We start from the raw sequence: 27,671 nt of genomic DNA, 5'->3' as shown, positions 1-27,671 counted from the left end.
TGCAATGCCCTATAGCAGCATCCCAAGGAACTGAAAGAATTTATGTCTGGGATGTGAAAGGTTTGTAGATATTTTCTCAGCTCTCCTTCTGACCTGCATAATATACGGGTCTTCTACGGAAACAGACTGGTTCCAATTGTTCTTTCTGCTGTCTTATCATTTGGAACCTGTACCTGTACCTGTCCTGTTTGGTTGCTGTACCAAACCAGGCCATTATAGAAATACAAATGACAGGCTCAATAATTCCTCTATAAAATTGTATCAACAGCTCCTGGGGCAGTCTGAACTTCCTGAGCTGACAGAAGAACATTCTTTGTTGTGCCTTTTTAATGATGATTCTAATGTTAAGTGTCCATTTCAAGACCTGGGGGATTATAGAACCTCAAAACCTGAAGGACTCTATTGCTGATATTGTGCTGTTGAATATAGTAACAGAAGGGTTCCTCCTAAAATCCACTCTCATCTCTACAGTTTTAAGCATGTACAGCTCCAGATTGTTCAGCTGCACTACAGCGCCAGTTGTTCAATCCCCCATCTATATGCAGACTCATCACCATCTCAAACAAGGCCAATAACTGTGGTATCATCTGCAAACTTCAGTACTTTTAGCAGATGGATCTGTAGAGATGCAGTCATTGATATAGAGAAGAGCAATGGAGACCACGCAGCCCTGAGAGATGCCTGTACGAGGTCTAATTTTCCCTAGCTTCACCTGTTGCTTCCTATCTGTCAAAAAGCTATCACACACACACACACACACACACACACACACACACACACACATCATAAATATGGACAGGCACATTTAGCTGAATCAGTTTAGAGTGAAGAATTTCTGGAATGATGGTACTGAGTGCTGAGCTGAAGTCTTCAAAAGACCCATGAATAGGTCCCCAGAGATTCGAGATGCTGCAAAAAGTAGTGCAGTGCCATATTGACAGCATTATCTGCTGACCTACTTGCTCAGTAAACAAACTGCAAGGGGTCTAAACAATGGATCCGTGATGATTTTCAAATGGGCCAGCACTAACCTCTCAAAGGTCTTCATAACTACAGATGTTAAAGCAACTGGCCTGATGGAGGGTTTTTTTAGGAATCAGGAAGATGGTAGAGCATTTAAAGCAAGAAGGGACAGAACACATCTCCAACAATTTATTAAAGATCTGGATGAAGATGGGGGCCAGTTATTCAGGACAGGCTTTTAAGCAAGGAGTTAGTCAATCTGGGCCTGGTGTTTTTCCTATCTTTTAGCTATGAAACAGACTACACATTTTTCTAAGATCACCAGAGGTGGAGGGGCAGAGGTATGGAAAAAGGTGTAGGAAATTTGGCTACTGTTGGTGTATTTGAAGTGAGGAAGATAGCGGTAGATGACAGTGATCTCCTCTCAGACCTATAGTAGAACCTACAGGTCATCTGCCAATTGACGATTCTCTTCAGTAAAGGAGAGAGCTCTGCTGTAACCAATGATGTTCTTCAGGCTTCTCCACATAGTTGCTGGTTCATTAGCTGACAACTGATTTTTCTGCTGTTTGGAACAGTTTCTCTTTGGTATCTAATCTCTCTTGTTAATACATTCCTAGCCTGACTGTACAAAAGCCTATCTCCTTTCCTTAAGCCTTCTCTGAACAGAGAGCACATTGATGAATGAACTGAAAATAACAAATGAATCAGAAACACTAGTTTTCTCTTCAGTAAATATCTACAAAAGATGGTGAAGTCATTATTTAAAAAATCATATTTCAACAGAGTGCCATATGGAAAGAAAATCTGTATTATAGCACCGATTATTAGACCAGTTATGTTTTTAAATACTGTAATAACATTTTCCCACAGATTTTCCAATTAAGAAAACAATGATTTAAAAAATAGTGATGTCTTATAATTATAAAGCTGAATAACTAGATAATTTTCTGTGAGAGCTCTTAGGCCAGGGGTGGGGAAGTATGGCCCATGCTGATTCAGGAATTCTGGGAGTTGAAGTCTACAAGTCATAAAGGGGTCATAGTTCCCCACTTCTGTCTTAGGCCAGTAATCTCCTGGACATCTCTCTGCTTCAATTACTGTAATTAGGCTAAAATATCAAGTAAAACAAAACAATTGCAGGCAGTTCCAGTAATCTTTTAAGAATATTTTCAACTGTATTATGCGAAACCTTTCAAATTAATGCCCTGCCTTATTCTGAAATGCTACATCGCTACATTAATTAATTTTGGCTTCAATCCATACAAGTAAGAGGAGAGAGCAGAAAGATTATTTCTATTCCACTTGGGAACATTCTCCAAATGATTTTCCATGAATCAGAAAATTACCAATAGTAGCTCTATGGTGCAGGATCTGCACAGAAACTAGGTATCATCAATCCCAAGACATTCAGATGATATATTCAGTCTACAGGAGAAGTTTTTCAACAGCCTTAGCAAGATTGCCTAGGTAACTTCATCTATCCCCAAGCCCTCATTTCAGCATTTTCTAGATTCACAAGAAGGGAGAAGTTTTCTTTGAAATATATTTATCAGTATTAAACCAAGGGGGACAATATATGTATATGTCTGTTTGGGGTTTTTTTCTTTTTTTTCACTTTTTGGGTGTAGTCTTGTTTTACTTTGTTTTGCATTTGTATTTTAATGTTTTGAATTAAATAAAAAAATGATTAAAAATAATTTTCCAACCAGCTGGCGATATTTGATGGAGAAAAGAAACACAGCCAGGGCAATCAACCAATCCCTGTTTTGATGGTCCTATATTGTATACATTAGGATGGTCCCTTTTGCCAGCACCATACCTATGTCAGGACAGGGACTAATATTAGGGGCAGCACATTTTATACTGATATAGTTTCTGCCAACCTGCAAACTAGTGGGATGCACTTTAACTTGGTTAGGAGGAAAAACTGATAAAATAAGTGTACTCCCAATCATCATCAGTCTAGCCATTGTCTATCCACTGCAGGATGAAGGCCTTTTCTGCATGTTTCCAACCAATACAGGCTTGAGCTTTCTTTGCCAGTTCCTGATATCATCACTCCATCTTGTTTTAGGTCTCTTGTGGACGCTTTTTTATCAAGTGGAATCCATTCTATGACTGCCTTAGTCCACCTGCCATCAGTTCTTCTTGCTATGTGACCAGCCCGTTTCCATTTCAATATAAATTGAAATTTATTTTTGTGCATAAAGGTAAGAATTTGCATTTCCAAATCAATTCAAAAGCTACAAGTGGCGCACAGACCATGGAAAGATACATGCTCAGCATCACAAGACAAGATAGAAAGACCTGCACATGGATTAGAGAACAAATGAAAATATATGATGCCATCAAGAGTAAAAGAATTGAAATGGAAATACTCCCAATACCTGGACATATTTTATTTAAAAGAGTGCATCTATTTACTATTTAGTTGTAGATAATGGGAAATACCACCTTAATGTATAAATGCCTCAATTGTAAAGCATATTACTGAACAGGCCAATTCTTTCTAAAAACCCAGTGCACTACTCAGTAGATATAAGCTAAATAATCTCATGTTCAAACTAAGTGTAAACCTCTTTCTGCACTGTATTCAAATGTCTGGAATATTAGATGTTCCTCTAATATTGTGTTGCCACATAAAGGACTGAATGATTAAAATGGTCAGTAGCCCAGTAAGGAGATATCTAATTCTTAGAACCAAGGCAATGAATCGGTTTTAAAGGTTTATCATGTTTTCTTTTTTTAAAAAAAAATAAAAATTAACTGGTAAATGTTAATCAAAATTAATCAAAATTTACTGGTAAAAAATAAACTTAACATCATATTTAAAGACTTATGTGAGCAAACATGATCCTTACCTGTCAAGATTTGTATGTGTTTGCTCTTGCCCATTTTCTTGTGCTTTTTCATCCTTTGTTTTGGGAGGAATTATGGTTGGTTCTAAACCAAACAATTCCTGAAGTTGTGCATAAAGATAAGAGCGGTTGTAGACATGAAATTCAAAATCATTCACCACTATATATAATCTTGTTTCTGCCTTAGGATCTATGGAGTTAAATAAAAAAGAGGTATATTTCATTTAGCAAACTGATTTTTAAAAGTCAACCTCACAAACAAATGTAGAGACATATAATTACATGTATATTATACACAAAATCATTAATTATATTCCACATACTGTATACAAGGATGACCTTCTAAAGTAATTAACCAACCAATACGCATGAATAACATATCTAATTACAATTTGTAAACAATCACATGCATAATTTGTATTATCAGTCAACATTCAACAAGACCTATAACGATTATTTCAATAGAATACTGGTTAGTAGCTTCTGTCTAGTGGTCAACCAGTAAGATAGACATAAAACATTATTAATTAAACACAAAATAGGTTTCAGCTATGGCTGGAATTCTCCTCGAAGACAAATAAAATGATTGGAAAGAAATACAAACACTCACAAAAGCAAACACTAAAAACACTTGCCGTTACTATGAAGTCTAAATGGCTTTTTTTATGTATGTTTGTTGGCTAAGACACACTTTGGATTTCTTGCATAGAAAAGCAAGATGCTTCTCTCTATCCCTTGTTTTTGTGTCTTTTTTATCCACTAACATGCAATTTCTTAAATGGCTAGGAGGGAGGAGTTAAACGATTAGTTTGTAGAAGAGATATAGGCAAACAAATAAAAGCAGCCAACAGATGTCGTTTTCATAATAGTAATAATAATAAACCTTTATTGTCAAAGTACAACATGTGTACATTGAGATTAGCTGAGCCTCCCCCCGTGCTCTCTCCCCCCAACGCACAGTGACAACAAACCCTCCATCCCACCACACTATGTGAACCAACTACACCACACACCGGCCTCCCAAGTCAATTCTGCATAAGATTATGTCCCATTTAAAAGCCTAACAGCCCACGGATAAAAGCTATTTTTCAGCCTGTTGGTACGGCTGGCTATATTCCTATATCTCCTACCGGATGGTTTTTCATATGTATTTTGCATACATTTTCACCTACAACCTACATTTTCACCTTCTTATTTGCAAAGGTACTACTGTCTGGAATGTGACAATTAGCCACTGGCACATACATGGCAGTGCCCACTTCACCAGAGGCCCACCACAACCGACCCAAGGCATGAGTTCATCCTCAGCCCAATACATAGCATGGGACAAGTAGCTGTGGGTCCCAGCAGCCAATCCACGTATCAGAGGGTGGGCCTCTGCCTTCCCATTGGATGCAGTCCCATCACCTCAGCTTCCCAAAGTGGAAACTGGAAGGGGGGGGCAAATGTGTTATTTCCCATGGCAAAAAGCAAAATAATACAACCCGCTGCATTTTATGTGTAGAGATCGGATCAGATTTGATCAGGGTAATGATTGCAATCCCGAAATTATTAGGACTCTGGACATCACTGCCCTAATGTGATCACTGAGGGGAGGGAGAAAAGAAAAGGTGGAAGAGGAGGAGACGCCTGATATTTCTGGTTAATTTCAGTATAAGGCGTATCGTTTCTCTTCACCCCCACCCCTCCCAGTCATCACATCAGGTCGGTAATGTATTCAAAGTCCTAATAATTTGGGGATTACAATCACTGTCCTGAGCAAATCTGATCTCATTATCGACAAGGAGAGAGAGGGAAAATTGAGAATAAATTAATTATGGTCTGGACATCTAAAAAGAAGTAAATTGTAATTCTGTCTAAAACAGTAGTGAACTCTTTAAACACCTTTTATTATAGAGAAAAGCACTTAGTTTTATAACATAGACAGACCTTAATCTTGTATAAGGAACTACTCCTCCTCATTTTTAAAAAAGAGATGATCTTGTTTGGGAAGGAGGGAAATGTAGGGTGGGGGGAGGAAGGAGAAGGTGAAAGAGGAGACGCCCGATACTGAAAACATCACTTTGTCTAGTTCTACCTGTGCGAGGTGGGGTGGAGGCTCTCTCCCTCTTTCTCCCTCTGAGAGAATGACTTTCTTTAATGTTTTCGTTTTATTTTTGCAGACTACAATTACAGAAAACATGCTCAGTCAGAGAAGCTTTTGGGGAATGGTTGACAGTTCCTTTTCCGAGAGGGGTCCTTCACATTTATCATGCCTCTTCCTTGGGGGCTTCTTTATGCAAATGTGGCTGAAACTGTTAATTCCAAAGTCCTTCATTTCAGGTTCCTTTTCTTCTTTATAACCTGACAGGAAAGTTGACTCTAACTTCAGCACTACTTCTCACTCGGGTATTATGCAAACTTTTTTGACATGTTCTTCAGAACGCAGGAAGCCTGATCCTGAAACTGAAAACAAATTCCTGATTTCTGGATGTGCTTGGAAGGACTCTATTATTAGCCAATCTCTCCCTTTCAGAAGCACCATGAATCTCCGCCCGCCCACTGCCTTGCCACAAATCTGCAATGTTCAGCCAAGGGGCTCCCCTGCAATAGCATGGAACGTCTGGAAAGCAGCAACCTTCAGGGACCCATCAAATCACTCCTCTGGTTTGCTTTCTCTCATCCCATTCACCATGCCCATTCCATATTATTATGCTTCTTGCCAAGGGAAACCATATGTTTGCTCCTACCCAATGTTTCCACTTCAAGAAGCCAAGCCAGCAGGATTGCACCCAGTGGGAAGGCAGAGGCATACCCTTTGGTGCACCGACTGGCTGCCAGAATAATTGGCTACTTGTCCCATGTTGTGAATTGGCTGTGAACAAGTGTCTATTGGCCAATTGCCCAGGAAGAGTGTGTGGGTGAGGAGCGCCGGTGGTCCATTAGGGGGGAGAAGTGCCAGCTGAACATGAACACCCATGGTGGGTCAGCTATGGGGGGAGCCCGCAGTGAAATGGACACAGCCCTATGCCCACAGCTAATTGTCCCAGGACCCTACTCTTTCCTCTATACTGTATCCTCATCCACTTTTATTTCCACTTTCATGTTTATTCCACTTATAAATTACAAGCACAGTCAAGATTAGAGTTAAAGCATTAAAGAAGATTGAAATGGCTCCTATGTTCCAGTTAAAACATTATGGAGTACAGAAGTCCTCGACTTAGTACAATTCATTTAATGACCACTCAAAGTGACAACGGCATTGAAAAAAGTCACTTAGGATAGTCTGTGACTGTTGCACCGTCCCCATTGTCACATAATCAAAATTCATCTGCTTGGCAACTGACTCATATTTATGATAGTTGCAGTTTCCTGGAGTCATGTGATCACCTTATGCGACCTTCTGACAAGCAAAATCAAAGGAGCCAGATTCACTTAACAATCATGTTACTAATTTAACAACTGCAGTGATTCAGCTAACTATGGCAAGAAAGATCATAAAATCGGGTAATACTCACGTAACAAAATTTTCACTTAGCAACAAAATTTTCTGCTCATTTGTGATTGTAAATCAAGGACCTCTTATACTACAGAAGGTCTCCCTTGTTGTGCCAATTAAAACAACTATGTGACTAAGGTGTACAAAATCTCATAATATAGTCAAATCTTGTGAGATTTTGACTATTTATTATAACCAATGTAATTAATTTTATTTAATGTGAGATCCCACAAAGTCAGGGGCATATATATTGCAGTAATCCATATCTTATGTGTTGTTCTTTAAAAGTTTTCAAGAATACTAATTACCAGCTTAAATGAAAAGGTCAGGGAGCAGTGTTACATGGCATAAAAATTGTTATAAACCCAGAATTTTTTTTAAAAAACTGTAAATGATTATAAATAATAAAGTAGCATATCAATGATGCACATATTTTTAGCTTCATATGGTATGACCCAATTAAACATAATTTTGTTATAATTAACTCATTATTTTTTTTAAAGACAACCTTATTACTTGTCTACTCAAGAGACATGAACTCCTTTGGTATTTCAATAAACTGGGTCTTTAAAATGACATTATATAACTCTATAATTATCCAGAAAGTAGTAGAAAATTTACTTTTCCCCTAAAAACATGTAAGAGCACAGTACACAAATCATTTTGAACACTTTTTTACCTGAACACTTTTAGCAAATTATACAATGAAGAAAAATGTAACATTTTCAACTTTAGGCATATGGCAAGATAAATAAATAATTTCACCCTTTCTAAAAAAAACAGGGTGAAGCAATCAGATTTCTAGGGCATTTATAACTTCAAATTAAGCCATCTAAATCAGGGGTCCCCAACCCCCAGTCCGTGGACTGGTACCGGGCCACAGCATGCCAGAAACCAGTCCGCACAAACAAGCAAAGCCCCATCTGCGGGATGTAGGCAGTACATGAAACCATGCCCCCTCCGGTCCACAGAAAACCCTCTCTCTTGGAATCGGTCCCTGGTGCTCAAAAGTTTGGGGACCTCTGACCTAAATAACTAAGAATTATGACAGCGAAAATTTATCTTTGCTGTTGGCCTGCTGTCTAAATCTAAGTAATCTCTTTTTCTCAAAGAACCAGTTTCTCAGCAATTAGCTTCTTTCTTCATTATCACCTCTGCAGTTTTTTCCAACCAGATATCCTTCAGATGTTTGGACTTAATAATTTTCCTGAAAGGGATTCCAACAATCGTAGCTCCATATTTAGGATACATTAGCTTCAAAACATCTAGAGAAATGATTTTAGCACAATAATCCTGCATTTTGTTGGTAATATAGAATTATACTAACTAAAATTTTGCTCTTATCAATAGGCATTTTGTTTTTTAATCTCTCCTGCATCTTATGTCAATAATGAAGAACTCTGCCTATTTAAAACCATCTGACCTTCTGAAATCACCGCAAGCTAGGATAATGCAAGTGAACAAAAGTGCCTTCAAATAGCATAGATTACATGTAATGCTTTACTAGTGGGAAATAATGCAACCACAAATTCAGAGAAGCATTAAATGAGAAAATTGCAATCACTTTTGTCCAATAGGCTTAAGTACCTACATTAGGCAGATTCAAACTATTTGACTTTAAAAGATATTTATGCAAAAATATTTTTCCCATTTCACTGCATATCTACAAATAATGACTTTCTTTTACAACTACAAATAATAATAATAATTTATCCCATAGAATCATTTATTTAATGAGGACCCAGATTGTTGGGGGCAATAAGCTGACTTTGTAATAATGCCGCTTGGGGGGGGCGAAAGCCCTAATAAGCAGGCATATACATAGAATGAAGGCTATTGCTGAGCACATTGGTTTGTGCTTAAATTGTAAGCCGCCCTGAGTCTTCGGAGAAGGGCGGGATATAAATGGGATTAAAAAAAATTATTTACGATAATATCTAGCAATATCTCTTTAAATGGCAGAAACTTACCATGTTGCTTCTGCTTTGGATTATACATCTTCCACCAACGAAATATAATAAATCCATCTTGGATTCTAAAAATTATTAAACAAGTAAAATATTTAAAACACTTGTTACAGTGTACATACAGTATATTCAATATGCACTTAATAAGAAATTGTTTCAAATAACGCAAGGGTGAATTTATCATCCTGTTTTCAGAATCTTAAAAGACACCAAAGAGCTTCTTTGCAATTTGTTGAAGGACCTGAGCTTTTCAACTCAAATCTGCCCACAGGAAGATTTATCTTTATAACTTTCACTAAGGCAGGAAAAGGGGCATTTTTCTATGCTGATTCTGCACCTGTTATGAATTCCTGGATTTATAGGTAGTCTATGACAATTGATCCCAAAATTTCTGTTGCTAAGCGAAACATTTGTTAAATGAATTTTGCCTCATTTTACCACCTTTCTTGCCCTTTCTTGTTAAGTTAGTATCATGGTTGTTAAGTGAATCTGGCTTCCCCATTGACTTTTCTTATAAGAAGGTCACAAAAGGTGATCACATCAATTTAACAGATTTATCACGTTTTCCTTTCCTAAAGCAATGTGAAATTACTCTTATCTCAATGTCTCACCTTTAACCACTCCAAATAGATTCTCTCAACTCTGATAGAGCATGGATATACTGAAAGTCTGGCCATTCATGTTTACATTTCTATCACTTTAAAATTAGGGTTTTAACTGATTTAGACCAGGGATGTCCAACCTGTGGGCTACGGCCCAGTAGCAGGCTGTGGCCTGTTAGCCACCGGGCTGTGGGAATGGCTGGGGAGTCCGTGCACATGCATGTACACACATCCCACTTGCGCTAGTGCCACCACGTGGACACTAGCAGCCCCATTTCTCTATGCACAGGGTGCTAGCACTGCTGCCAGTATCACACGGGTGCTGGTGGACTGTTTGTACACGCAAGCAGGCGCTACCAGCCCACTGGTGCATGCGTGCAGGCCCGTTTTGCCAGGGCTGCCCTGGGTATGCACAGTCTGCTTGCATATGAACACTAGCGCTGCCACCATTTGCACATGATTGCCTGCTCCTCCCTTTCCCTCTGGGCCGCCAATCCAGAAAGGTTGGGGAACTCTGATTTAGACTATTTTGTGGACCTCATTTCTGATCTTTTTTTATGTAGAAGCTACCATATTCTTCATGTTGTGTGCCAGTTGCACCTTCTCCTAGATCAGGAGGCTCACAGATCATTCATACCCTGATCACCTCAGGATTGTACTATTGTAATGTGCTCTACATGTGGTTGCTCTTGAGTGTATGCAGAAGCTTCAAGTGGTGCAGAATGCAGCAGTGTAGACAAATATGTGTGCTCCTAGAAGACCACATGTAACATTTGTTAGCGCGTTTAAACCCATTCATGGCTTGGGATGGGTTATCTCTGGGACTGCCTCTTCCCAATTATATCAGCTCATCCATTAGATCTGACAGAGAAGGCATGTTACAGGTACCATCTGCCAGGGACCTACATTTGGTTGTTCCCAGAATGCAGGCCTTGTCTGCCATGGTTCCCACTCTAAGGATCATTTACCCCCACCCTTGAAGACAGGTTGTTCTTGCTATCATTCCAGAAGTCCCTCAAGATCTGGCTGTGACGCTAGTCTGGGGGGGAGGGGTGGGTCTCAGGGAAATGGAAATATTCTTAAATGGTTCCATTGTGTGGTTGATTTTTAGATTTTTTATACTGTTTTTTTTAAATAATTATTTAAATTATTAAATTTAACTTTAATAATTTAAATAGAACAATTCTTTATTTTTATAATGTTTGTATTTTATATATTGCTGTTTTATTAACTATTGTACATACACACTATTTGTGAGATGGGTGGCCATATAAATATGATTAATAAATATGGACCAAAAGATATTCATAGATTAGAAATCCCTCCTATAGCTCTTGCTGCTCACTGCCATTCATAACTATTGTAACAGATCTGCTAGATTATCGTGATCCAACTCTAGTAGGATAATAAATTTTACTTCATAAGGGAAATCTTGTTTCCTTAAATTTAGAGATAATCCCTTTTAGAAATTTTTGCATGGTCACAAAATAAGTACCAAACTTTTTTTCTTTGAATTATTTTTCTTATTATACCAATGATGAAAATACAAATGAAAATGTTATATTCTAAACCATATTAGGGCCTATCTTTATCTATATGCAATGCTCTAATGGGAATAAAACTTAATAAACCCAAGGCTGTGAAATAAATAGTATGAAAGCTAAGTACCTAATGGAGAAATCTTCTGTAATATAATAGATTTCTCGAACCATGATTTTTCCAGATAGAACAGAGAATGAGAAGGATCCTGCAATAAAAAGAAAGTTTCTGTTAAATCACAGAATACCAAGGAGTCCTTCAGGTTTTCTAGTCATACTTCCCTACTTTCCAGAAGAATCCAATTAAAGCATCCCAGAAAATTAATATCTTGCTTCTGCACAAATGAAGGGGAACCTATCACCGTGATTAAGAGTAAGAGTAGGTCAACAGCTTAAAGGCCTAAAGGTTTCCCCTATCCAGTTGGGACCAACTCAAGCAGGCAGTGCTCATCTCCGATTCTCAGCCAAGGAAGCCTGGGGTGTCTGAGTGATGCTTCCATCATCATGTGGCCAGCACGAAAATATGGAAATGCAGTAGCCTTCCTGCCAAAGCAGTAACTATTTATCTACTTGCATTTGCATGCTTTTGAACTGCTAGATTGGCAGGAGTTGGGGTGAGTAACTGGAGCTCATCCCATTACCCAGCATTCGGGTCTTAAATTCAGGCTGTCAGCTTTTCAGCTGACAAGCTCAGTGTCTTAAACTCTGAGCTACGCTTACTTTTAATCATATGTCTCTATCAATCTTAACTAAATACTCTGTGCTTTCCCACGTTCTCTCTCCCCTCCATAGTTTTCCTCTTCTCAGATAGTTTTGAACCTCTGACATACAAATGCTGCACTTATTCCGCAAAGAGCTGTGTGGGTGCTGCTTTCTCTCGTATCACCCTACTGTTTTTCCAGAGCAATAAAGAATGTTCTTTACTGGAACACTGATACCGAAGAGACTATAGAATATCTAACTGGATGGGTGTAATGGAAACATCCCATCTCAAGCAACAGAAAACAAAAATTAAAGGTAAGGTTCAATCAGTTCTAATATAGATAGTGGGTGAAAATCATCAGAGCCCAAGAAACTCAAACTCCAAACTCAAGCACAAACTTTAACCTCTCTTTCAACTGAGCTTCTAAAAGGGGAAGGAAGGGGAGGGGTGATTTCATGTTATATTTGTTGTATCTTCTTTCTTAAGGAAGGAAGTGAGGCTTCTTTCTCTTCTGGCTCACAGGCAGATAAAGCCAAAATTGGAATAAGAGATATACGAAATACCAGCAATTTAAGAACTAGCAGAAACTACGTAAGAATTAAAATATATGTTTTACAGCAAATGATGTTTTTGTTCCTCTTTTGGTCCTATTTCAGAATAGGAATATTTAAAAACCATTCAAACTTTTAAAATGATTACTTGGTGGAAAGAAACTTCTCAAGAAAATAAGAAAAAATCCTTTCCCCAAACAAAATTAATATTTGGTTCAAAGAACTCTCCCAAGGAAGACATTGTCCCCCATGTTCATTTGTTAGTGAATATTTTGTGTTCAAATTACTGATCTCTAGAGCAGTCTATTTCATTTCATCCCACAACTGCCACGATAATACTGTGCATAGACATGCAATTGATTGGATTATTCCCTCTTGCTCCATCAAGCAGAGGCTCCTAGGTTTTTCCTCCCTACTGCATTATGCAGAACTGGTGAGGTCTTATTCAGTACACTGCAACCACCTAATTTATTCCAAGATAAAATCCCCCACTACATATGTGCATTCATGAGGAAGAAAGTGGCAACATTTCCAGGTCTTCCCAGTTTAGCTAACAGGAGAGAGTGTACTAAAAGTAAAGTCCTTTCAATGTGTAAGTCCTAATTTAGTTAAGACATGCAGGCCTTTTATTATCTATCAATGGTATGGAAATGATTAGAAGCTGAAAGACAAAAAGAAAAAGTGTGACTTCAGCAGACTACTGGCCTCATATTTAGCCAATAATGCACATACACAGAGAGCCAAGACAGAGTAAGATCCAAGAATGGCTAAAACAAGTGTAACAACTTGAATCGTTTTTCATAAATCAAAATTTAAGATTCTAATTCGAAATAAGTTTACACTAGTTTCTAGAATGCTGTAAATTTCCTTTATTTCCAGGAACTAAGCATCATTCACTGGGCTCTGAGTCAAACAGGAAAAACCTGCTCTGTTTCTCCCACTAAATACAAATAAAACAATAAATATGCATATGCAATAGCAGTCCACATTTTAACCCACCATTGCAATGTAATCTCAGCACGGGATTAATCTTTTCATCAAACAGATGTCAGTAAAATAATGGAATATATTTAATTTTTTCTCTTACCAAAAGCAATGGAATACAAAATATGTAACATTGTCTAGATTTTTATCAATATATTACAAATATTATTTCAGAATATCCTGGGCATTTCATATTAAAATTAAGTTGACTTACCAATATGGATATAGCCATTTTTATGTAATCTGTTAAGGATCAATGTTAAAATAAAACCAATGTTTCGGGAATTGTAATAAGTTAGATAAATTATCCAGGCACAGGACAAAATTGTAGCTGCAAAACAAAAGTATTCATACAATTAGAGCAATGGAATTTTTAAGAAACACAGAAGAGATACATTTGTACACAGAAACTCTTTGGAAGTGAGAGAGATATGGACTGCCACAGACTCAATGGGAAGTAATATTACCAATTTACTTAATGGTAAATGGGTTCTTCCAAAAGGTGCTTTTTCATAAGGCAACTGGACTTTGTTTTTCTTTGAAGACATTTCGCTTCTCATCCAAGAAGCTTCTTCACCTCTGACTGGATGGCAGGGAATGGAAAGATTTATACTCCTTGCAGACAGCTGGTCATTTGCATTCTTTTAGAGAGTAGCTGAGGCCACCTGGACGTTTATCTATGTCTTCAGTCACCTGAGTAGTGCAAATGGGTGTGAAGCCTTCCTGGAACTGCTGAAAGGATTGTGTTGTAGACTGGAGATAGATCATGTCATATCCCTACCCCTCTATTGAGATAAGGCTATTCAATTTTGACTTAGGTGGCTCCTAGGAGAGCAAACCCATCAGGATAAGATTCAGCAGTCCATCTGCATTTAAAAGACAAAGGCCACACTTTCGAAGACTGCAAAGTTCAGATTTTGGAGAGGACCACTGGTTTGAAAGAGGGGTCAAAGAGGCCATCTAGAAAAAAGGCCATCAAAGAAAAACAAGAAAGTCCAATTGCCTTGTGAAAAAGCACCTTTGGGATAACTATCACCAGGATGACTGAGAATCTTCATAGACAAATGGGTTCTTGTAACCACCCTTATAGTAGCCATGTTGCAAGGCTGCTCATCATCTATTCTTAAAATTCCAAATTTGCTCATTGGCATACAGTGACTGAGGACACACATCATTGCCTCCTCTTCTTGCCCCATTCTCCTGTGTGAAATAGCTTTATAATATAGTTTCATGTAAAGCTGCACAGTATTATTTTGGAAGGGCAATATCAATTGGTAATTATTCTTTTTAAATAGATTGACTGCCTTAGTGGAAGCTTTATTCTAGCCAGATTACTGCAGATAACACATTTCACAAGATGTATTTTTCTGCCTAGTTATCGACTATGTTCTATATTGTTTACTATACATGATACAATAGATGGTGTATTATATTCATATAATTATTCAAGCTACTACAAGATAATACAATATATATAAAGAGAAAATATGAAGCAAAATATGATTTAATGTTTAAATTGCAAGCTGATATAAACATGGCACAAAATAAACTTAGAGATAGAAAATTAAGAAGCTGCATGAAACTGTATTTAACATTCCACTAACTCCAGTTTTGAGCTTAGTAATTGAGTTCTGTTTAAAATCACCTAGGATAAAATCAATGTTTTCTAAAACAAAAAACAACTTATAGCTGCTGCCAAGCATTTCTTGTCAGATGAGATAAGATAGATATGAGATATAATACTAAACATAAAAAATATAAAAAATTAAAAAACATAAATAATATTTAACAAACCAAATATTACATACCAACAAGGAGCCAAACAACATTTGAGTTATGTTCAGTGAGGAAATTTTCCAACTGAGTGATACTAGGAACAATGCTAACATTAGTATTTCTGTCCATTCTTAGAATATTGCAGCAGGGTTTAAATGACTGAAAAGAGAAAACCAAATAGAGTGTCATTTTGAAAAGTGCTGTTGAAATGATTTGTTTGAGATATATGTAACAGAGATTAACCACTTTGAAATTAACACACAAAATGCATGTAATAGCCTTTAAGCAGCATGTATAGGATGGCAGAAATGCTATTTCATTCAGGAGGATTCATAGGGAGAATTTTCATGACAGTGTAATATAGACTACACACCAGGAAATGGAATGGTAGCTTATTAAAGTAAAAGAAGAGTTAATAACAAGGTGAAAATAATTTCCTTGCTAAACTCAAAATACATGTTACATTCATATTTAAATATGTTTATTTTCATTTTTAAAATAAGTCTCTGATCAAGACTGGGATTAAAACATTCTTTTGGACCTTGACAAATCCAAACAAAAATCACTTCCTAAAACCATCTGTTCTTCAATTAAAAGCTACAATTACATTTTAAGTACACATATCTTCAAAGCCTGCTATAGCAGACACCAAGATTCCAATAGCAAATGAAATATTAACACAATTTTTTATGGCACACCCTTTTGTGAACAGGAAAAAATACAAATGTTCCAAACAAAATAAAGTAGGACAGTGAAGTTTCTCCTGCAAAAGAACGCTCTAATACAGGGGTCCCCAACCCCAGGCCACAGACCAGTAGGTGCCCTGTTAGGAACCAGGCCGCACAGCCGGAGGTTAAAGGCAGGCGAGTGAGCGAAACCGAAAGCACCATTCCCACTCTGTGGAAAAACTGTCTTCCACAAAACCAGTACCTGGTGCCAAAAATGTTAAGAGACTGCTGCTCTAATAAACCAGTGCATTAGTCAATGCCACTCTATTGACACTAATTTAGGACCACCCTGTAGCATACAGTTTAGTCAGTGCATGGGAAAAACTATAGGATGCAATATGGAAGGGTGGAAGTGGAAATTGTTGTCTGTAACTGCAGCAAAGATAGGAAATTGCTTTTTTTAAATACGTTTTCTGGGATTTTTATATTCTTCACTTTTTTCTTTCATATGTTATCCTTTTTCTATTTCTTCTATGATTCTGTAATTTTTAAAATATTACTAAAATATTATTTTAGAAGAATTTAGTAGCTTTAAACATTTTCTACAATTTTATATGTTCTGGTAAATACTAGATCTGCTAATGGGGACAGGTGCATAGACATTGAGAGGAATCTGAATTATTGAATTAATAAATGAAAAAGTGGAATTGGATTAAAACATATCAATATCTCTGCTTCTTTTTTTATTGAAAAGTTTTACAGTACATTTTTAAATACAAAACCCCTCCCCTCTCCCCAAACCTCCCCAACTCTCCCCTCCCCTCCCCTCCCCCCCTCCCCGACTTCCCAGAGCTAAATACAGGGTATAAAAATACAAAAAGGCATAATCTAAAATATGCAAACAACAATAAAATATTAAATTCTATCGCACTTTAACTCTTAATAAAATAACTACAAGCTAATTATACATCATATAAATCCACTACTTATTCAAATGCTAAGTGAAACTTTTAGTCCCATATTTATTCTGGATATAATCAATCCATCTTCTCTGCTTCTTCAATATCTCTGCTTCTTCAGATATTCATGTTAACCATTGCAATGCGGCCTGCATTTCATTTCAGGAATAGAAATGCCATTGTAAATAATTTTAGATCCAACGAAGATAACTTCTTGAACTAATTCAATTTCCTCCTTGTTGATTTGTCTCATTTAATTTAATTTAATTTAATTTATTGAGATTTCTATACCGCCCTTCTCCCAAAGGGACTCAGGGCGATTCACCGGGCATAAATATAAATGACAATACAAAAATTAAAAGACAATTAAATCAATGCCCAAATTAAAACAAGAATAATAAAACAAGCCTATAAAAACCCATATACCCCCATCAGGCCAGACCCGCTAGTTCAAATAAATGGGTCTTCAACCCGCGACGGAAGGATCGGAGGTCTGATGCCGTCCGGAGCTCAGCCGGCAGTTGGTTCCATAATGCCGGAGCACCCACAGAGAAGGCCCTCCCCCTGGGGGCCACCAGTCGACATTCCTTGACAGGAGGCACCCTGAGGAGGCCCTCTCTGTGGGCGCGCACAGGGCGGAGGGGAGTCGACGCCGGCAGCAGGTGGTCCTCGAGGTATCGCGGACCCATGCCATGTAGGGACTTAAAGATCATAACCAAAACCTTGAACCTTACCCGGAAGACAACTGGTAACCAATGCAGCTCACGGAGCAAAGGTGTAACATGGGAGTACCGGGAAACTCCCAAGACAACTCTCGCGGCCGCATTCTGTACCAGTTGGAGCCTCCGAGTAGTCTTCAAGGGAAGCCCCATGTAGAGAGCATTACAGTAGTCTAGGCGAGAGGTCACGAGCGCATGAGTGACCGTACATAAGGCCTCCCGGTCCAGATAGGGCCGCAACTGGCGCACCAGGCGAACCTGGGCAAAAGCCCCCCTAGTCACGGCCACTATATGATCCTCCAAAGTGAGTCGTGAATCTAGGAGGACTCCCAAGTTGCGAGCCCTATCCACAGGGGGTAAAAGCTCACCCCCCATAGAAAGAGATGGAACATCCCAGGTGTCCCGGGAAGCCGGAATGTACAGCCACTCAGTCTTGTCAGGGTTGAGTTGAAGTCTGTTCCTCCCCATCCAGACCCGAACCGCCTCCAGGCAACGGGACATCACAGCGAGGGCATCACTGGGGTGGTTTGGGGTCGAAATAAAAAGTTGGGTATCATCAGCATATTGATGATACCCAACTCCAAAACCACGAATGATCTCACCCAGCGGTTTCATATAGATGTTGAACAGGAGAGGCGAGAGGACCGACCCCTGAGGAACTCCACAAGCGAGAGTCCTAGGGGTCGACCTCTGCCCCCCTGCCAACACCGACTGCGAGCGTCCCAGGAGATAGGAGAACCACTGAAAAACCGTGCCTCCCACTCCCAGTCCCCTGAGACGCCGCAGCAGGATACCATGGTCGATGGTATCGAAAGCCGCCGAGAGGTCTAATAGGACTAGGACAGAGGAATATCCCCTATCCCGAGCCCTCCAGAGATCATTCACCAGAGCAACCAATGCCGTCTCCGTGCTGTACCCGGGCCTGAAACCCGATTGGTAAGGGTCCAGATAATCCGCTTCATCCAGGACCAGAGGGAGCTGATGCGCCACCACACTCTCGACAACCTTCGCAAGAAAGCGAAGGTTGGAGACTGGACGAAAGTTGTTCAATACAGCTGGGTCCAAGGCAGGCTTCTTGAGGAGAGGTCTCACCACCGCCTCCTTCAAGATGGTGGGGAAATAACCCTCGCTCAAAGAAGCAGATATAACCGCCTGGAGCCAGCCTCGTGTCCTCTCCCTAGCTGCATAAACCAGCCAAGAAGGGCACGGATCCAATAAACATGTGGTGGAACTCAGCTTCCCCATAATCCTGTCCACTTCATCAGGGGTCACAGAATCAAACTCCTCCCAGATAACATTGACAGGACCGCCCGTGTCCTGATCGCCAGACTCTGCCCAGCTGGAGTCCAAACTGGTCCGAATCCGAGCGATTTTATCCGACAGATGTTGACTAAACTCCTCGGCACGACCCTGCAAGGGATCCTCCCTCACCTCCTGATTAAGAAGGGAGCGAGTCACCCTAAACAAGGCGGCCGGGCGATTATCTGCGGACGCGATGAGGGTGGAGAAGTAATTACACCTCGCCTCCCTCATCGCAGCGAGATAAGACCTAATATAGGTTCTTAACCGCAATCGGTCGGGTTCAGATCGGCTGGACCTCCAGCAGCTCTCTAGGCCCCGTTTCTGACGCTTCATCTCCCGGAGTTCCGCGGAGAACCATGGAGCTCGCTGGGATCTGCACCGGGTCAGGGGCCGCAAGGGTACAACCCGGTCGAGTGCCTCAGTGGCTGCCCTTTCCCAGGCTTCCACTAAGGCATCCGCCGAGTTGTGAGCAATGGAGGCAGGTGGGGACCCCAGCGCTGCTTGGAATCTATCAGGATCCATTAGGCGTCTGGGGCGGTACCATCTAGTTGGCTCCGTACCCCCACGGCGGGGGGTGGCAAAATGGAAGACCAGCCGCAGGAGGTGATGATCGGTCCATGACAGGGGCATAATAAATGGAAAGCCCCCACCAAGATCATCCAACCACCGTCCAGATAAGAAAATCAGGTCAAGGGTGTGGCCTCCCTCATGAGTTGGTTCAGAAATTACCTGCGTCAGGTCCATGGCCGTCATGGAAGCCATGAACTCCCGAGCAAGCTCAGATGAGCCTCCCAGGGATGGTAGATTGACGTCTCCCAAAACTATAAGTTTGGGGAACTCAACCACCAACCCCGAGAGGATATCGAGCAGCTCGGGCAGGACTGCCGCTACGCGACTAGGCGAAATGTACACGAGCAGCAAGCCCAACTGCGCCCCAGAACCAAATCTCATAAAGAGACTCACACCCGACTATCTGAGGAACGGTGGTCTCCCGCGGACATAAGGTCTCCCTAACGATCACCGCCACACCCCCACCCCTACCCTGAGCTCGAGGCTGGTGTAGCACCCGGAAGCCTGGTGGGCAAAGGTCAACCAAAGGGACCCCACCCTCTGGGCCCAACCAAGTCTCCGTGATGCAAGCCAGGTCCGCATGCTCACCCTCAACTAAATCCCTAACAAGGGGAGCTTTGTTAACCACGGACCTGGCATTCAGGTACACCAGCCGGAGCTCAGGAGGCTGCACATCCTCGCTCCCGGAACCTCGGGAAAGAAGCAGAGGGTCGGAGCGCCTCACCGCTTGCAGATAGCGGAGACGGCCCTCCCGGTAACGATATGGCCCCCTGTCTATCCGCCTGCTGCCATTCCCCATCGTGGGAATTGGTAATCCCACGACCCGCTCATGAGCCCCGGAGACAACGTCCATCATGTCCATCTTTGTCATTATCTTTTGTTTTCCTGATGTTAAAACTCAATCCTACTTTTTCACTTTCATCCTTGATTTTCCAGATCATTTTTTCCAGATCGGTCTTATTTTCAGACAATAGTGTTGTATCATCTGCATACCTCAAATTATTTATGGTTCTTTCCCCAATCTTCATTCCAACTTCAGGCAGTTCCAGACCTAATTTCCACAAAATCACTTCAACATACAGATTGAACAAAAAAGATGATAAAATACATCCCTGTCTAACTCCCTTACTGATCCTGAACCAGTCTTTGTCACAGTAAAGTGTTCTCACTGTTGCCACCTGAAAAATGTAGAGTGAACTGATGAATCCGATCAGGTGGGTTAAAACACCAAGATTGTGAAAAGCTGCCCATATCTTATTGTGTTCTACACAGTCAAAAGCTTTTCTGCAACCAATAACTCTTTTATATCAATTTTAAATAACTTTAATTCATCAATGCAGCATAGCTCCTGAGACTAATATAGCGTATCAATATATTTGGGAGAATGCAGCTGAAGGTATTAATATTTCATTAATTTCTAATAATATGCTAGAATATTTCTTTTTTCTATAAAATCAAAGATTATGCTATATGAAAAATCCAAGAGTATAGATATACTCATCAACAGTAGCTCAGATAGCATTTTACAGAAAATAAGAGAATTCACGGAAAATGCCTTGAGATAGGAAAGCTCAAATTAAGTTAAGGAGATATTCAAAAAAAAATTTCCACAATTTCTATCAATCTAGGTTTTTATAATATTGGGAGAGAATTTTAAGACTCATATTAAAATGATAGATACTTTCAGCCTTTGTATTTAATGAATCATGGGGTTTGTTTTAAGTTTACATTAATTAAAGCTATGTTTTCAATAGAGAAAACTATTTTTAAGAGTCTTTAGGCTACATGACATTTACATACCTCATTTACTTCCTTTTTCTATCAGGAACATACAGTATCAAATAGCTCAACAGGGGGGAAAAATCAGCTATGGAAAATGGAAAAGCAGAGAAAATAGAATTAGTTATCTTGGTAAAGATACTATTTTAAAAGCCAATATGTACAATTAAAAAAATAGAATATTGATAAAGAATTCTATCCTTTTCAACCAGTGCAAATCAAAAGAAAAAATGAATCTTATTTATAAATATAGTTCTTTGTAGTTGAAATATTCTCTGTGCAGTTTATTGACCTGAACGTTCATTATACAAAGTTATTCAATCAACACCAAAGCATCAGCTATCTCTGTTTGTCTTTGATTCCAGAAAAGTTATGAATATATTTTGAATCTTCAATGAGTTGCACTAAATTTTTTTTACTGTTATATTCTGTAAGCTAATCAGAATTGTAGCAGATCAGAACAGCATATATATATTTCATAAATCAATCAATATAAACAGAAGATGCAGCTGATTTAATGGGGAGACTCATTTGTACAAACTTTTTAAATATTCAACTTTTCTTGCTTTTTTGCAACTCATTTGCAATGTTGGCTACAATAAGTGCACTATGGCAACAATATACCACAGTGTTTCATGCCATGATGATCTATCAGATATATGCATGAGATGAACTTTGGATCTGAAGGTATCGTGGATAGTTCTAACAAGCTATCATGCTCTCAATAGACTGAATGACTCCTGTTCTGTTCTAAAGCTGAACTTCAGTGAAATTCCATTTCTGGTCTATTTTTTCTCAGAGAGCTACAAAAAGTGACATTGTGGCAGCCACCAGGCCAAAAAAATAAAGCTTTAAATCATTTACTTATTCAACACTGTAAAGAGGGATAACTTTTAATGAGGTACAGCATTATTCTTAAAGCCCAGTAAATGTAATATTAGATCATCATCACTCACTCTATCAAGGTGCCCTTGTGACAGATGCTGAGTTAAATCAATTTGACAGCTGGTTCACAGAATAATAATCTATCCAACAGCTGTTTCCAAAGCACTTATATATAAATTTATACATACATTTCTCTTTGGAATGGCAAAGTACTTACTGAAATTGTGAAGTTGAGCTAACCTTTTTCTAATAACTCTTACTAATCCAAGTCTCATTCCTTAGACCGGTTGACCATTGGTTTCCCACAGCTGAACCTCACTACTCTTTTTCTATAAGTTATATGACAATATTTTTGGAACTGCATTAATTTATTTTCATTCTGTGATATATAATTTTGTAACTTTGGAATAATATTTATTTTTTTCACAATGTCAATATTCAACAGAAAAAATAATGGAGAATAAGAGCGATAAATTTGTATTTTTATATTTATATGAAATTTTCTGAGAAAAAAACAATTTCATCATATTCAGAAAATTAGCTCCTATTCCACACAAGCCCTCTTTTGTACAGCAATATTTCAGTCTATCTTTCTACAGTTTTCATGAATGCTCCCTCTCCACAGGCTACTATCACAATCTGTCCCAAAACATATACAGGTTATTATTTATGAAATTATAGCCAACTCAAGTTTCACAAACTCTAGAAACCTACTATACTATAGTATAACACCTTCATAATAAATTGAAACCAACAATAACATTAACAAAAACTAAAATTGAATTAAAATTTAAATTATAAATGAATGTTAAAAATAATGTTCCAGGCTCCTCGTGTTTTGGCAACATCCTGCACGCTTTTCAAGGTTTAGTGTGTGTGTTTGTGTGTTCCTCTTCCTGCAGCTCTCCAAGTTTGTAAGTCAAGCCCACTCCTACCCGGCTTGCAATGTAGAGGGGAGGCGAGAAGCTGGGTCTTTGGTTTGTTTTGCTGGAAGGCTGAGTTTAGGACTGTCTCTTTTCCTTCCCTCTTTCTTAGAAGTGGTCTAATCTAATACAATAATAGAAACAAAGCGCATTATTTCTTTATTTATTTAGAAAATTTACAATAAATGTAATGCACTTGAATCATCCTGAATCCTTCCTTCTCCCCCCCCCCCCCGCTCCGGTCAATGGAAAAATTGTCTCCCATGAAACTGGTCCCTGGTGCCAAAAGGGTTGGGGGCCTCTGCTCTACAGAACAGCCAAGTTTCTAACATTTGCAATAATGTTAAAAGTGTAGGATTAATCTGAATGTTGAGTTACAATATTTTTTTTTATAAATCAGAATTTAGAACCATAAATAAAAAAGAAAAGAACCCAAACCCCATACTTATTTTCTTAAGATATTCCACTGCTCCATTAAACTATATCAGGATTATAAAGCACTGTTTTCCCCAATCTTACTCTGAATCTCAGCAGCAAACTGGATCAAATGCTATTTCCAAAAGTCTAAAATCTAGTACTAAACTAGTGTGAGAGGACACTGCTCACCTTTAAAATTTATCATGTTTAAATTATATACATACCATACAGGTAGTCCTTGACTTACAACTAGTGACTGTTCAAACTTACAACGGCACTGAAAAAAGTCACTTATGACTATTTTTCACACTTTCGACCGTTACAGCATCCCCTTGGTCATGTTATCAAAATTCAGAGCTTGGCAACCGATTCATATTTATGACGGTTACAGTGTCCTGGGCTCATGTGATCACCTTTGGCAAAATTCTGTCAATCAAAGTCAATGGGGAGGCCAGATTCACTTAAAAACTGTAGCAAGAAAGGTTGTGAAACAGGGAAAACTGATTTAACAAATGTCTCACTTAGCAACAGAAATTTGGGACTCAATTAAGTCGAGGACTGAGTTTCATAATAAAATCCTTGAATAGTCAAAGGTCTTTTCTATATTAAAAAAATCTGAAGTCCACATTAAAAAATTTGAAGTGGAATAATCCTTGTTCTTCATCAGCAACTGAATCAACAACTTCACATTCAAAGAAGCTATTTTATCTCAAAAAGGGCAGAAGAACCAACTCTATCCAAAACAATCTCAGTGAATTAAATAAGAGTTTACTCCAAAGTAAACCAAGTGTCCATGGTAAATTAGCTCTAAAAATATGCTGCAATCTTAAACACACTTGCCATAAAAAATTTCCAATAAACAAACTGAGGAAACACTGCTACCTTACAATTACATTACACATTTTAGAACACAAAGACTAATTACTTCCTGCTAATATATGGGAAGTTGTAAAATCACAAATGAAATTGTCTGTAGCGCATGATAAAACTGAAAGACATACAAGAACCCAGTTATTACTGTCCTATTATAGTCAAATATACTTATTTTAAACCAGAAAAACCTGTTTTTGTTTTTAACCATTACCATATATGTAGAAAAATGTTCCATTATTTGTCAGAATTCATTTTTTTCACATAGTATAGATCATGGGTAGGCAACCTTGGCTCTTTTATGAGTTATGGACTTCAATACCTAGAATTCCTGAACCAGCCATTCTGACTCAGGAATTCTGGGAGTTAAAGTCCACAAGTCATAAAAGAGCCAAGGTTGCCCACCCCTGGACTATAGATATTGATTTGCTAGAAAATTTTGAAATATGATATACGGCCACAATAAGTTTGGTTTAATCTATGAAGAAAATAAATTAAAATATTATTGTATTCTGTGTAATCTAAGAACAAGATACCATGTTTGAAATATATTACTATATAGTTATGATGTTTCATTTTAAACATATTAAAATCTTTTTTTCAGTATGTCAATTAGGTTTAAAATTATATTTAAGAGTATTGTCTTCTGCTTTGATGATTCCTTTTCTTATGCTGTCAATAGTTGTTTTATTTGATGCTCTGAAATTTATAAATTAAATTTTCCATTGGAGGCCATATTAAAGACCTTTCTGGACAGAAACATATACATGTGGCAATGTATAAGAAAATACTTTAAAAGACAATTAAATACAATTATCCAACTAAAACCAACCGAGAAACAGAATTATTACCTGAATCTGAAAGCAACTTTAATTGGGTGAAATATGATCTTATGTATATAGATACTAGTTGTATGGCTGCAGTGTTGACTCTGAGCAATTGCCTGACAAGTCCCTGCAGTTTCTTTGGCAAGATTTCAAAATCAGTTTTCCATTCACAGTACTATGAGACTGACTGACCCAAGATCATCCAGTTGGCTTTGTATCTAAGGTGACATTAGAACTCATGGCCACCATCAAGCCTGATGCCTTAACCACTACACCAAACTGGCTCTCTTGTATAGTTACTAAAGGTAAAGGTTCCCCCGCACATGCATGCTAGTCGTTTCCAACTCTAGGGGCCGGTGCTCATCTCCGTTTCAAAGCCAAAGAGCCAGCGCTTGTCCGAGGATGTCTCCGTGGTCATGTGGCCGGCATGACTAGACGCCAAAGGCGCACGGAACGCTGTTACCTTCCCACCGTAGTGGTCCCTATTTTTCTACGTGCTTTCGAACTGCTAGGTTGGCAGAAGCTGGGACGAGTAACAGGCGCTCACTCTGCTACGACACTCGGGATTCGACCCGCCAAACTGCCGACCTTCTGATCGACAAGCTCAGCGTCCTAACCCACTGAGCCACCGCGCACCTTGTATAGATACTAGGAATCAAAAAAAAAAAAAAAAAGCTCAAACAGTGCCATAGCTAAATTCACATGTCAGATTATTTTTTAAAAAAAATCATTTAAATACTCCACTACATCAGGTACATTTTAGTTGCTGCTTTTGAGAGTGCTTAAAAGAGACCTGAACGTTATGGACTACAATTTCTATCCACCGCAGCCAAAATGGGAAGTGTAGTCCAAAAGCAGCCACGGGCCACCGAATTCAATAACGAAATTGTAAAGGGTTCTTTCAGTCTGACATGCTTGATTGCAAGAAACCACCCATTGTACAACTTAACCAGAGAACCCAACAGATGACACGCAACGGAGCAGAACGTAAATGACTTCGAAATAAGGCGGCTTCCCGTCCTGGGAAATCAGCCCAATCAACACCTCCTCTGCACAACCAGGATGGCCCGTTTTTCCAAGCATAGCCTATCTTCCAAATGATGATGTGTATAAAGATGAGCACTGCGCATCGAACTAATCCGGAGGAGGAGGAGGAGGAGGAGGAGGAGGAGGAGGGTTGGAGCTACCTGAGCGGGCGAGGTCGATCGGTTCGGCGCAACTGCGCGCAGTGCAAGCAGCGCTCTGACCGGAGTGTGGGAGTGCCCGTCGAGCGCTGGGGATTCATGAGCTCAAAGGGTAAAAGCAACCGAGCAGCCGCATCGCCTCCAGGCGCTTCGCCGCCGTCGGCCTCTCCCACCTCGGATCTTCAAACGGCCTTAAAATTAGGGGTGAGGATGGCGAGAGTGGCGACTGGACTCCCGGCAGCAACGCCCCCTCCGCTCGGAGAAGCAGAGCCCGGGCATCTTCCTCCTGGCTTCCACCAATAGCCTCTCGTTAGGGCAGGGGTAGGCAACCTCGGCTCTTTTATGACTCATGGACTTCAACTCCCAGAATTCCTCAGCCAGCTATGCTGGCTGAGGAATTCTGGGAGTTGAAGTCCATGAGTCATAAAAGAGCCGAGGTTGCCTACCCCTGCGTTAGAGAAAGGCCGGGGACGAAGCCTAGGAAAACTAGGAGGCGCTTTGCCGCCCCACCTGCCGCGGCGCACGAAGGACGGCTCCGAGCAGCCCACGCAAGACGACCCAGAGCCAAAGCTCTCCCCGCTTACCCCATGGTAGTGTTTACATCCAGCCCCTCTGCGGTTCTTTACTACGAATCCGGAACCCGGCGCCTCCTCCCCAACCGACGGGGGGGGGCCGCGAATAACGGCTAACTCCACCCAAACCTGCCCCCCGAAGCCATCCTGCCAATCCCAGGGACGCTCTCGGATTCACGGAGCAATGGTAACAGTCCGCAGTCGGAAGCAGAAGGCGGGGAAAGAACCGGTCTCTGGCCAATCGCGCTAGACGTGAGCCTTGAAGCGACGCCTCCATGCAATTTTGATGTGACGAGCGTAGAAAAATAAGAGTAGAGTTCCTCAAAACTCCCAGCTTCCGAGTAAACTTGAAGACTTTCTTTCTTTGGCTCTCGAATAAGTGATGGAACTTTCAAGGAGTATAAATGAACTTTGGATCTGGACTGAAAGGAAGCCTTAAATCAGAGGTCTTCAAACTCGGCCCTTTTATGACTGGTGGACTTCAGTTCCCAGAATTCCTCAGCCAGCATGGCTGGCTGAGGAATTCTGGGAATTGAAGTCCACCAGTCATAAAAGGGCCAAGTTTGAGGACCC

At 39.7% G+C, this 27,671-nt stretch overlaps 1 protein-coding gene across 5 annotated transcripts in view; it reads right to left on the bottom strand.

The window, feature by feature from the left end:
• BLTP1 (bridge-like lipid transfer protein family member 1) overlaps window positions 1-27,144 on the bottom strand; it is a 148,884-nt gene extending 121,740 nt beyond the window's left edge. For 4 of the 5 annotated variants that reach the window (XM_083367353.1, XM_083367356.1, XM_083367357.1 and 1 more), the window contains exons 1-6: window positions 21,442-21,508; window positions 15,456-15,582; window positions 13,862-13,978; window positions 11,540-11,618; window positions 9,273-9,337; window positions 3,828-4,014 (exon numbers count right to left, since the gene is read on the bottom strand). In XM_083367353.1, the coding sequence (XP_083223479.1) occupies window positions 3,828-4,014; window positions 9,273-9,337; window positions 11,540-11,618; window positions 13,862-13,978; window positions 15,456-15,552 (545 nt within the window). In that variant the 5' untranslated portion in view covers window positions 15,553-15,582; window positions 21,442-21,508. Of the gene's footprint in view, window positions 1-3,827; window positions 4,015-9,272; window positions 9,338-11,539; window positions 11,619-13,861; window positions 13,979-15,455; window positions 15,583-21,441; window positions 21,509-27,110 lie in introns of those variants that run through there. The other variant, XM_083367354.1, reaches the window with a different exon arrangement.
• Window positions 27,145-27,671: the final 527 nt, after the last annotated feature.

Source organism: Vipera ursinii, assembly GCF_947247035.1.
Source record: "Vipera ursinii genome assembly, chromosome: 7".
Lineage (NCBI taxonomy): Eukaryota > Metazoa > Chordata > Lepidosauria > Squamata > Viperidae > Vipera > Vipera ursinii.
The sequence above is the reverse complement of the archived record's forward strand: the minus strand, read 5'-3'. Positions and strand labels throughout refer to the sequence as shown.